Source organism: Battus philenor, unplaced genomic scaffold (genome assembly GCF_028537555.1).
Source record: "Battus philenor isolate CCGP_79_NKW_IND1 unplaced genomic scaffold, ilBatPhil1.0.hap1 SCAF_17, whole genome shotgun sequence".
Taxonomy (NCBI): domain Eukaryota; kingdom Metazoa; phylum Arthropoda; class Insecta; order Lepidoptera; family Papilionidae; genus Battus; species Battus philenor.
The window spans coordinates 7,331,232-7,343,461 of NW_027181679.1; the positions used below are offsets into that span (position 1 = coordinate 7,331,232).

At 30.0% G+C, this 12,230-nt stretch overlaps 1 protein-coding gene across 5 annotated transcripts; it reads left to right on the forward strand.

Annotated features, from left to right (window-relative positions):
* The first annotated feature begins 358 nt into the window (after positions 1 to 358).
* On the forward strand, positions 359 to 12,028 carry flfl (serine/threonine-protein phosphatase 4 regulatory subunit 3 flfl). Of its 5 annotated transcripts, none has more exons than XM_068762904.1 (10): positions 359 to 433; positions 774 to 1,184; positions 1,454 to 2,389; positions 2,509 to 2,701; positions 3,139 to 3,281; positions 4,286 to 4,461; positions 4,894 to 5,084; positions 5,492 to 5,680; positions 7,069 to 7,205; positions 8,630 to 12,028. In XM_068762904.1, the coding sequence occupies exons 2-10, from the start codon at positions 888 to 890 to the stop codon at positions 8,753 to 8,755; spliced, it is 2,388 nt and encodes a 795-aa protein (XP_068619005.1). In that variant the 5' UTR covers positions 359 to 433; positions 774 to 887; the 3' UTR covers positions 8,756 to 12,028. The 5 variants fall into 5 exon arrangements, with proteins under 5 accessions (XP_068619005.1, XP_068619004.1, XP_068619003.1 ...); XM_068762903.1 differs by having other exon boundaries at positions 359 to 397; XM_068762902.1 differs by having other exon boundaries at positions 386 to 474.
* The last annotated feature ends 202 nt before the right edge of the window (positions 12,029 to 12,230 follow it).

Here is a 12,230-nt window from a genome sequence, read left to right on the forward strand (position 1 = left end):
TAGTTTTGGCAATATTTTGAAATTGTCACTTGTTAAGGTTTTTCTTATTGGCTCATGATGATTAACGATGTTTGCTATTGGCTCAGTCTTTTTTTAAGAGTTGTCATATTTTTTTAAATTACAATTTGTATGTAATTTCTCTTCTACAATTGTGATTACTTTTTTAATTATAATTATTTGTCATTAGCTAATTTTCAGTTTAGTGGAATATTTAGCTCCAGAATTTGTATGTTTAATTACATACTTGATGAAAAAAGTGATAATTAACAGAGTTCTCTCAACTTACAATAAGTGGAATTTAAATTTACCGCGCTTCCATTTTCAATTTGAGAACCCCGGCTTCGAAGCGTTGTTGTGAATCCAATATGGCGATATCTGATGTTGTACTATTTTGAAGGTACGTCAATAAGACGATTCTGTAATGTGTAATCCGGTAAATATACTGTTTTTGAAAACATAACGACGTACTTAAAAGTATGTTATAAGAATTTGTGTCATTTTTTATGTGTCATTAGTGTAGTGAAAGGTGTACGATTGTATTGTTTTGTTTGTGATTTCCGATAATTTTGCTATCCATTGTCATATGAGTTTTTAAAAAACCTTTCTAAATATTTTGTGTGTGTCCTTACGATCGTCATGATAATGAGCTTGACCATTAACCAAATTTAACTCCTAGTATTTCATTTTTAATACAGCAGGTTTTAATTATAGCAATTAAGTGCTATACGTAAATTAATTTGAAGATTGTTTTATAATATTGTTTTTTGTTACAGAAGTGCACATGATTTTGTACAAATGGGAGTTAAATAGATCTATACTGGGGTGCATTTGTTTAGCGCCATAAAATTGATTTATTATTCGAATACATAGGCCACAGTTGCGTTAACATGACGGACACCCGACGAAGAGTGAAGCTTTACGCTCTGAACGCTGACCGGCAGTGGGACGATAGAGGAACAGGTCACGTCTCATCATGTTACGTAGAAAGGTTGAAAGGTACATCACTGTTGGTAAGAGCAGAATCTGACGGCTCCCTTCTTTTGGAGAGTAAAATACAACCAGACACAGCATATCAAAAACAGCAAGACACACTGATAGTATGGTCAGAAGGAGACAATTTTGACTTGGCTTTAAGTTTTCAAGAAAAAGCTGGTTGTGATGAGATATGGGAAAAAATTTGTCAGGTATATTGTGTATTTGTATTTTATCTTTTTAGTAATATCAATAAAAACATAGATGTTAGATAACTGATGTATCATAATGTTTAGTTATAACCTTTGTAAATTTTGAGGTTGTATCATAACCTATAATAGAATTAGTTATGTTGTTTACAAATAGCTTGTTACAATTTTTAAAGATAACCTTATGATGTATTTAAGTTACTAAGAGTACATTAGTACTAGTTATCATTAGATACAAATATCTATGTTTTACAATCAAATAAATATTATAGGTGCAAGGTAAGGATCCATCAGTTGAGATCACACAGGACATAGTAGAAGAATCAGAAGATGAACGTTTCGATGAAATGTCAGATAGTGTGCAACCAGTGGAACTTCCAGCTTGTGAAATGGGCCGGCTAGAGGATATAAGCGAGCTAGTAAACAGTTGTTTAGTATCACCTGCAAGAAAAGACAAACTAGCAGCAGCATTAGAAAGCCAGCACTATATCAAAAAACTACTAAATCTTTTTCGTATGTGTGAAGATATTGAAAACATTGAAGGATTGCATCATCTGTATGAAATTTTCAAGAGCATATTCCTTCTCAATAAAAACACTCTTTTTGATACAATGTTTGCAGATGATACTATATTTGATGTTGTGGGCTGTCTGGAATACGATCCAAGTTTGCCTCAACCAAAAAAACACAGGGAATATCTAAGGGAGCTTGCTAAATTTCGTGAAGCTATACCTATTAAGAATCAGGATTTATTAGCAAAAATTCATCAAACATACAGAGTTCAGTACATTCAAGACATTGTCTTACCTACGCCAACAGTTTTTGAAGATAATTTGCTAAGCACATTATCTAGTTTTATATTTTTTAATAAAGTTGAAATAGTGAAACTTATAGAGGAAGATGAGAAGTTTTTAACAGATTTGTTTAAGTTACTAATGGATGATAAAACTCCCAATTCAAAGAGACGGGACTTAGTACTATTTTTAAAAGAATTTTGTAATTTTTCACAAAACCTGCAGCCACAAGATAAAGATGCGTTTTATAAGACTTTAGTCACTTTGGGGATCCAGCCAGCATTAGAAATAACACTAAGTATAGATGATCAGAAAACGAAGACTGCCTCTATAGATATCTTAACCTATATTGTTGAGTTTTCTCCATCTGTTGTCAGGGATTATACATTGCAACAAGCAAATAATACAGAAGAGGTAAGTTATGATTTAAAATCCACAAATTATATACTATTATTATTTGTAAAACATATATTTTTTAATAATATTTTTGTAAAGCTGTGTTTTGCATGTTTTTATGAATAGTCTTTTTTCAGGAACAAATGTTATTAAATATTGTGATAGAGCAAATGCTGAGAGATAGAGACCCTGAACTTGGAGGTGCTGTGCAGTTAATGGGAGTTCTCCGTATTCTTCTTGACCCTGAAAGTATGTTGGCTTCAGTGAACAAGAGTGAAAAGGCAGATTTTCTTAATTTCTTCTATAAACACAGTATACAGACTCTTATAGGTAAGTGACATTTTTAATGATCACCATCTTAGGTAAAGATTTCTATATTGAAATTGGGAAGGAAAAAATGGTCTTTGTTTATATAGACTGAACAAATGTTGATATACATTTGTAACTGTAAATATGTTCAATATGTTTATATGAAAACATGTTTTATTTGTTAAACACCTTTGAAATAGAGTAATTTTCTGATGAAGTTGAAGACTTTTTTTCACACAAAGATCAAAGATAATAATTAACCCTATTTATGTTTGATATCTACAAATCATAGAATCTTAATACTGTATTTAAAATTTATATTCATTTTCAATGTCAAATGATTTCAATGTCAATGTCAGGTTGATTTTTTTAGTTATTAAAGTTATCTTTTAAAACTCTAAAAAATTATAATTTGTTAGTATTGTACTTATGGCGATGTTACAATTTAAAATTTCCAGCCCCATTACTGGCGAACACAACTGGTGAGAAACCCCTCAGAGAAGATTATCATACAGTACAACTATTGGGACTGGTACTGGAACTCCTTGCATTCTGTGTTGAACATCACACATACCATATCAAAACATGCATATTAAATAAGGTAATCATACACTTTTATAATATAAATAGTATAATAATTATATATAAAAACCCTTCTATAAAACCAAAATTTTATACCTTAAGTATATATTTTCTTAAAATAATAAATTGATGCAAATTAAAAAAAAAATTAAAAATATTTAAATAAGTTAAAAAGGCTAAAATGTTTAAAGTATTGTATAAAATATGTTATTTATACTAGCTGTCCCAATAGACTATAGAATAGAGAAATTATTGGCTTATCTCATTCCAATAGGAAAGAAGGATTTTTGAGAGTGACCACTTTATTTATTGTGTAATAAATAAATTTATTTTGTGTTATATACAATAAGCTGAAGAATTGATTTACACCATGTGAATTGTCAGATATGCCAAGTTCAAAGGGAAATATCAAATATAAGAAGTTCATAAAATTGTATTGATTCAACCTCTATTGTATTGATTCAATAGTTTCTTTCAATATCTTCTGATATTTTATAATAAATTGATATTGTTTTGCAAAACCTTTTGAAAATCAAAAATTGGTAGAGGATTTGATTTCAAGTTATAGCAAATATGTCAAATAAGTACTTATATATACAGATTTTATTTATACATAGAAGTTTTATACTATATTTATGTTGTTGAAAAGAACCACTTTTTCCTCCTTATACATTTACCATTAATTCAAAAAAATGCCTTTTGTGTTAATACTTATTGTGTTAATACTTATCTAAAGCAACCAATAGTGATTTGTCAATAATTTAGATATTGTGTTATTATATTCTTGACAATGTTTTGTTAAAACATTAATTGTCTTAATTAATATTGGTAATTTAAAAGCGGTTAACCATGTCACTATTTGAACTATAATAGATTATCAACATGTATATCATTATTCCTAGGTATGGTTTATATGGCCATGTAAACATAGAAAATTTTTTTTAATTTATTTACCAACCTTTTGTATTTTGATAATAGTATTTCAAAATCAGCATATTTTCACATAAAACATTTTATTTTTAGGATTTACTTCGTCGCATTTTGGTGCTCATGAGATCAACACATACATTTTTGGTGCTGGGTGCATTAAGGTTTATGAGAAGAATAATAGCTTTGAAAGATGAGTACTATAACAGATACATCATCAAAGGAAATCTTTTTGCTCCAGTTATTGATGCTTTTCTTAGAAATAATGGCAGGTGAGGCAACCTTATGTCTATTGTAATATATGTAAATGTGGCACCAAAACATTTTAATGTTAGTATTTGAGATTGCAGTTTTTTTACTTTTGGATTTTTTTTTATTAATATTTTAAAGATGTTGTTTAATAGTAACCATTTGTGAATTGAAAGTTCTCGGTTAAGACTGTCATAAGCTCAGATAAATATGGACTGGTTTCTTGGTATTTATTACATGCATTTGAGATATTAATCCAATATTTACAAATTAGATAAAACCACAGCTCCATCAATTATTTCTATCCTATTGTCATGAAAATTTTTAACTACTGTCTCACTTTTTTACAATTCCTCCAAAAACCACAGTTTCAGTAAGCTTTCTAGAAAGTTGTATGATTTTTTTTTATTACATGAGTATTTTTTCTGTAATCTATACATATCTCAATATTCCAGGTATAACTTACTAGATTCAGCTATTTTAGAATTGTTTGAGTTCATTAAGCTGGAAGACATCAAGTCACTTTGTTCACATGTTGTTGAAAACTATGGGAAAATCTTAGAAGATGTTGAGTATGTTCAAACGTTCAAGGCGCTAAAGACACGTTATGATCAACATCAGGATAAATTAAAGGAGAGAGACCGAGGTAGGTTTGTTTTTATTACTGTATAATATATAATGTAAAGTAAAGATATACATACATGTACAAATTGGATGTTAATAAGAAGGCATAAAATTCTCTATTACTGTGGTACTGATCAGGTAATTGAAATAGAAAATGTATATTTTTTATATATCATCTTGTAAACTCGACTAAAAACCTAGAAAGAGCCAATCTTTAATTGATACAAATAAGAGCAAAAATAAATATAATTAGTTTAAGCCAATATCCAGAGTTAAAGGCTCATGTTGGTATAATCACAATTATTTTGAAGTTGTAAGTTGTGGATAAAAATTTTCTTTTCTTTTCAGATATTTTTCTCATTTCATGTAATTTTCAGAGCTATATGATTTTTGCATTCATAATGGTGGTATAAAATGTAATTATTCCAGTGAGTGGCAGTGTAGCTGTAGCAGAAGCGGTGGTACCGTCATTGCTACGAACTCGATACCGACGCGAAGCGCGGACGCCTGACGACGAGGAGGAGATGTGGTTTACCGACGACGATGAACTGGATGACGATGCACCGCTCGACTCCGCACAGCCGCACACGCATGCCCACCACGCTCTCGACGCCATTGGTACGTTCGCAAATATAATTTATTTGTATGTATGTTCATGAAATAACTTTTAACCTATAATTTATTCACTGAACAGTTGATTATAAAAATTTCTTTCAATTACACTTTTGTTAGTGAAAGGGACCTCCATTATTCATCTATACTATTTATCTCCCCTATGGGGTCTTCTACAGTGGTAAAGAAATTTAAAGATGTGTGTGTATATGGAGATTGCAAGCTACAATTTACTGCTTTATTCATCATTTTTATCAGTGAAGAACACGCACAATTAAATAAGAATTTGGATGCACCATGTAAATGACAGATATGTGCAAATGCATCCATAGCTAATAATCAAAAACTTAAGAGTTAAACTACATTTTCTCTTAAATCTATTTTTAAATGGCCTCCCTTTTTGAAAGCTTCTTGTTCCCCTGTTTTTTTTTTTATCTTTGTTCCCCTATGATGAGCTATTACAGGGACTTTAATCATTCTTGTTTTTAATTGCATTCTCTTCTGTCATCAATCATAATATCTATCACTATAATGCTCTTTTAAACTTTACATTTTCTTTCATTTACAGTCCTTACACACATTGCCACTTATTCTTCCCCAAATTCATTTATATCATGTTGTTGGTTTCACTTTGTTTCTATACATATTTCTACTTTTATTCTTAATTTATTATTTATGACATTACTTAGCATTTCATTTCATCCGACCTTATTATTAACTTTTATTACAATTAATCACCTTCTGTACAATTCTGTAAAATGAAAATTAAAGAAAATATCTTAATTCTGTTAAATGAATACAGTAGTTTAAAACTTTTTTCGTGATTGAATGTACTGTTTTACTGTGTCAGCTGTGTTCATCAGAAATGGGTAAAATTTCATGTGGTGACCAAGCATAACTTGAGTATAATTATTGGAAATAAATTAACATTACAGAAGATACATATTTTTATGAAGTATCTAATGTATTGACATATAACTACAATTTATTTACAAGATATTCTTGCCTAATAATTTGTTGAGTAATATTTTTATGCACATGTTTAAATTTGAAAATCAAAGTACTTACATCATTTAATTAATTAATTTAGCTTATTGGAATCTTAACAAATATTGCTTACGTTTATAGGTATGTTAAAAGGTCAATATGATTTAAAACAAAAAGTAAGCACTCTTTAATTTGAGCAGTTAAAACATCAGTTTTGGTTATTGTCGTAGGATATTGGTCTCTTTGTCAACAGCGTTTGGAAATTTAAAACTAATTGACTTCGACATGTTTCAGGTGAGCTGAATTTAAAAACTGCTGTTACATTTTATTAAGCAGTTGTTGTTAATAATAATGTATTCAATACTTTTGATACAGACAAGCATCTAAAATAATTATTTTTGTTACAGGTAAAATAGTAGAGAAGAAAGTGTGCTCAAATACGGACACAGTGAATGGACCGAGCAGAGTACTGCTAAGTACAACAGTGAGCAACAAGCCGACGCACACTGACGTTCAGGTATCCTCGCCCAGATTACTCAATAAGGTAAACTTTTAGTTCCCTCTCCTCTACTCTATTAGCTTCATTGGGGATCATCATACTATAGAAATGAGTGACTTAGTCGAGCCAAATCTCATTGAGATTTTGTTAACCTGCATTTACTTTACCCTACCTCTTATTACCATTGAGTTTTGGTTACATTTTTTTTTACTGTGAATATTTGAGGTAAAGATATGATTACATGTTTAAGAAGAACACTATATAAAGTTATATTTATTTATACAGTGAATCATATTTTTTACTCATAATTTTCTAATTAAATTCATCTCTATGAGATTTTGTGTAGAAATTAGTTGGTTTTAGAACTTTTTGTATTACTAATTTGTAGCTTTTCATAGCAACCTTGCTTTTTGTTGAATAATATGAAGATCTTTGACGATGATGTGATTGATTGAACGTGGGCAGTCTAGCATGTGGTAGATGGAAGCATGTTATATATTGACATTGAAAATAATTAGTATATGTTTAAAAATGTTTAGCTTAATGAAAACAATTCTGAATTTAATGTTCTATTAATAACTAATTAGAAATATGCATGCTATTTCATTGACAGCAAATATTGATTTAATAGTAAGAATGTAATAATCCCAGTTAAGAAAAGAATAATGCTATCATAAATTGATAGCATTTTTCTTAATTTAAAATAATTTTAGAATTGTTGAAACCGTATTTTTTTCATATAACAATCAATATGTTAGGACCATTGTATATCTGATTAGGAGGGTGTGTATTTAGGACTCTTGTATAATGATAGTAAATAAGAAATATTGAGGTTAAATCCATTTTTTCAAAGCTACGAACTTAGGAAAGATGTTACAGTTATAATTGTTATGGCAAAAAATGACATGCAGAGCAATTCATATAAAAAGTTACCACAGACATAAAATAAACAATATGTTTCAAAATCAATTTCTTTATAATGGGATATTACTTTCAGAGTTGAAAATAAAAGCTGTTTTCGCTAATATTAAGCTAACTAATTATTAAGCCTGTTTTTTTTTTTTACGAATATTATCAATTGAGTATAAACGCAAGTGAAGTATGTGCCATAGTATTTCTAAATTATAAATATATTTTAGATTATTTATAACCATATCTAAATATATATACATAAGAGAAACTGAAAATTCTTATAAATTAATTAGTTTCTGGGTGCGGTGTGGCAAAATGTGCCGTCATTTTACCTATACGCACGAAACAGTCGCAAAATACAAAATAATAAACTTTTTCGATAATAGTATTCTTATTTATCAAGTACTAGTCCGACGTAAAAGTTTTGTCGATTGCTGCATATGTGTGTCTTGATTGAATGTTGTGTGTATTAATCTAAATAGTATTGATGTTCCGTATTTCATTTTGTTGATAAGGTAAAAATTTGAAGTTGTATATGTGATGGTTTGTGTCGGCAGGGCCTGGTGGACTACGATGGTGACTCTGATGAGGAGGAAGACGGCGGCGGGGGCGGGGGCAGCAGTAGCGGCAGCGGGTCGAGTACAAGCGAAGAGCGAGACGCGAAACGACCTCGCCTAGCGTAGTGTTCGTGATGGCCCCGGTTCAAGTTTCAAGGAATATAAAGTCTCCGCCCGTCTCGCTGCACTGTGCACGCCGCCCAGTGAACGAACGAAATACAGAATACATTAGTACTTGTAGAGGTAATAAAATTTGCTACACTTCGTGAACTGTTCACGCTCATAATAACGAATGAATTGTTTTCTCATGAGAAGTACGATGGTCTTGGAGAACGGTTCCTCGCATCAATCACAAATAGGTGCAGTGTTTCCCTCTCTAGGACTTGTGGTTTAACAGAGCTACTGTACAGTAGTTTCATTTCAAGTTATCTTTTTGTGTGAATAGAAAATTACTCAACTTGGTCATCGTCTGGCCTTGTCGCTGATTAGAATTTGGATTTTTACATGGACGAATAGCATTATCACTATTACTGAAGGTGATTTTTTACGTAGAAAATTGAATGCTAAGAAAATATTTTGAAAGAATGTAACCACGAAAAGTACAAAGAATTTACGACTGCATTCTCTTCATGTTTTATGCCGTGAATGCGAAAAAACTGTAAAAAATGTGAACGTATTTATATCAATAACATGAAAAAGAAACTATTTACTTTTAGGTTGTTAGTAGGCATCTGACCAATTTTTTTAAAGTTTTGTCCTATGATTTGCTGTGGAATTGCTAACTCGGTAGTGTATTCATTTAAAATAGCTATTGAATTGCAAAGGATTTTATTAGTCCACATCTGTTTATAATTTTAAGCTTCATCTACATCATTTTCAAATTCGTTATTATTTTTATTAGTCTCTTTCAAATGTCATGATCCTTATAGCAATTTTAGTTCAGAATAATCATTTGTTATGTATTTGTGTAATATTTTGCATTCCTTGCATTTTGAGCTTCTAAGATGACAATGTTATTAAATTTTATACATAATAGATTTGTTACCGATTTTACAGATAACTCAGAAATTACCTAACATACTATTTAAAAATTTTGATTTATTTTTAGATTATCACTTTGAATTTGGATTGATAAATTTTTGCTAAACTAAATGTCTGCTGTGAAGTCTTAGACTCCATCCCATAAATTTCGTTACATCTTAAGAAAATATATTTTCGACTATTGCTGGAAATGTTTTTTTTTTATAACTGATGTACAGTCAATTTATTACTATACCTCAAATAGAAAGTAGTTTAAAAAGAATTGAAAGAGAAAAATAACTCTATTATTTACTGAAATTTTCTATGTTGATGAAGCTCAAAATTGCATTTCATTTGATGCTTTTTTAGTGTCATATTCTAATATTTTTTATTAAACGCATTTAGGTGCAGATCTTTTACTTTGTCTATTTCCACGTATTTAATATGAATTTGCTTCTCCTTACTGTAATTCTTCCTATTTATTTTATTAATTTTCATTAATTTCATAATCTTATTTTTCTGAGATCTGTACCTTGATGCTATTGTACCTAAATATCCGGCATGAAAGGGCATTTGATTTTATCAGTCTATACAAGTTAGAGGGCAAACAGAGTAATTATAAAATTATCAAACATCTTTATTTATAACCTGAGAAGGCAATTTCTTCTGCTTCCCTTGCTTGTTTACTACTTTGCTAAAGTAATGTGTATGTGATAATAGTATTTGATTAAGATCCGTTTATTTTATTACTTTAACGCATAGTTTTATGTTTTCGTACTTTGTAAATAAAGCAGGTTAAATGTGGGCCTGTTCAAAATGGTCACATTATACGGCTAATGTTCTTTTGTATAATTGCGCACACCATACTATTTCACTTGTTCGCAGTGTAACTGTCGTTCGCCATATCAAGGCGTATCTCGTGCACGTACCTTTCCATTGGTGTACCAATACTAAATTATCCTGTGTTAATAATATGAATAATTTCAAAACGTACAATAACTATTTTAACTTCAACAACTCTTCATAAGTAGGAAAGTATGCAAAAACATCTCACACGTACCTACCATACCATATTATTATTTCTTTGAAATTGATGAATTGTTTATGAATTAATGGCCATGGTTACAAGCAACACTTGAAGAATAACAACCTGATTGGTTTTTATTCATTTTAGCACGTCTCTCTTTTCATCTAGCGTGAAATTATTATTTTCTAAATGATATTTTATTTACATTTTTATATAAACCTTAAAATAGTAATAAAATTGTCATTAAGGATTTTTTAAATTTCTATGTGGTACCGACAACAACACTTACTCGTAAAAATTTTTTTGTTTCTTGGTGTGGCAAAATGTGCCTTCATCTTACCTATAAGCTCGGAACAGTCGCAAAATATAAAATGAATAAACTTTATAGTTAATAATTACCATAATGTTTACCAAAATGTCAGGTTTATATTGAATGTAATATATTTTTTTATTTTGCAATATTTTTCCTATTTACTGAAATTGATCCTTAAACTTCACGGAAGAAGTAATTTAACTTGCATGTGATTTGTACGACAGATTGTTAAAATAATTGTAATTGCTTATTGCTTAAAACAATTATAGACCATTGCATATATGAGTGCTAGGCCATGGTAAAGTTATGGTCATGTCCACCTGCCTAGCAATACATATCAATTTTAAATATTTTACAAAAGGAACTTTGATCTCTTATATAAATGTTATATACTGAAACTTTCTTCTACATGAATGGTCACAATAATTTTAAATATTTGCCCAGGAATCGTCTACATCAGAGTATTGATACTAAAGTAAAAACATAATGTACTACATGCATAAGTTTATTTTCTTTATGTTCTTACATTATGAAATTATCAGGCCTTTTAGCGATTCCTGTATAATTTGTTCGTATTTTAAAGCTAAGTTTTAATTTATTTTCCTGTGTTATTTGTTGTTAAAAATTGTGGAGTAGGCGTTCATGATCGTACGTATACTGCACAGTAAACGCGAGGCGAAATTATATATTACATACGTGGAAGGGATTTGTCAGAGAAATGTAAATATATAATGTTTTATGTAATAACTTTATTTTAAAATCTGCAAATATCCACGTGTATAATAGCCATTAGCTGTCAATTAGAATACGAATCTTATATTCCTTGAAATAACTTCCTCCGTAATTCGAAAGTTCTAGACGAAAGTAGACTGTAACGATGACTATTTTTTATCTGTCTAGGTGGATGACCATCATAAACTAATTTATACACAGAATAAATTTAAAAATAGATTTACCTATTGGCAAGTTGTGTAAAATAAATAAGCTTACTTATAATGCTATTATAATGTCACTAGTTAAGTAAGCAATATAAATATAAGGTAATATGAAATGCTCGTTTTTTATTTCCCCACTTGATAGTAACTATAATCTAAAATAGCAGAGTCAATAGACGCGGCGTGGGTAACACCACTCACCCTCTCAATAAATGAACCGACGACAACCAAACTCGTGAGGGTGCGAAAGTAGTGCAGTGTATCAAATAAGACTTGTGGGTCGGGTAAGGCCCTCACGTCACGCAA

Excerpts from the sequence above, each read along its gene's own strand:
- flfl (XM_068762904.1), top strand. The coding sequence starts at position 888 with ATGACGGACACCCGACGAAGAGTGAAGCTTTACGCTCTGAACGCTGAC. Across the intron at positions 2,390-2,508 it reads AAGCAAATAATACAGAAGAG|GAACAAATGTTATTAAATAT; the intron begins GTAAGTTATGAT and ends GTCTTTTTTCAG. Across the intron at positions 3,282-4,285 it reads AAACATGCATATTAAATAAG|GATTTACTTCGTCGCATTTT; the intron begins GTAATCATACAC and ends TTTTATTTTTAG.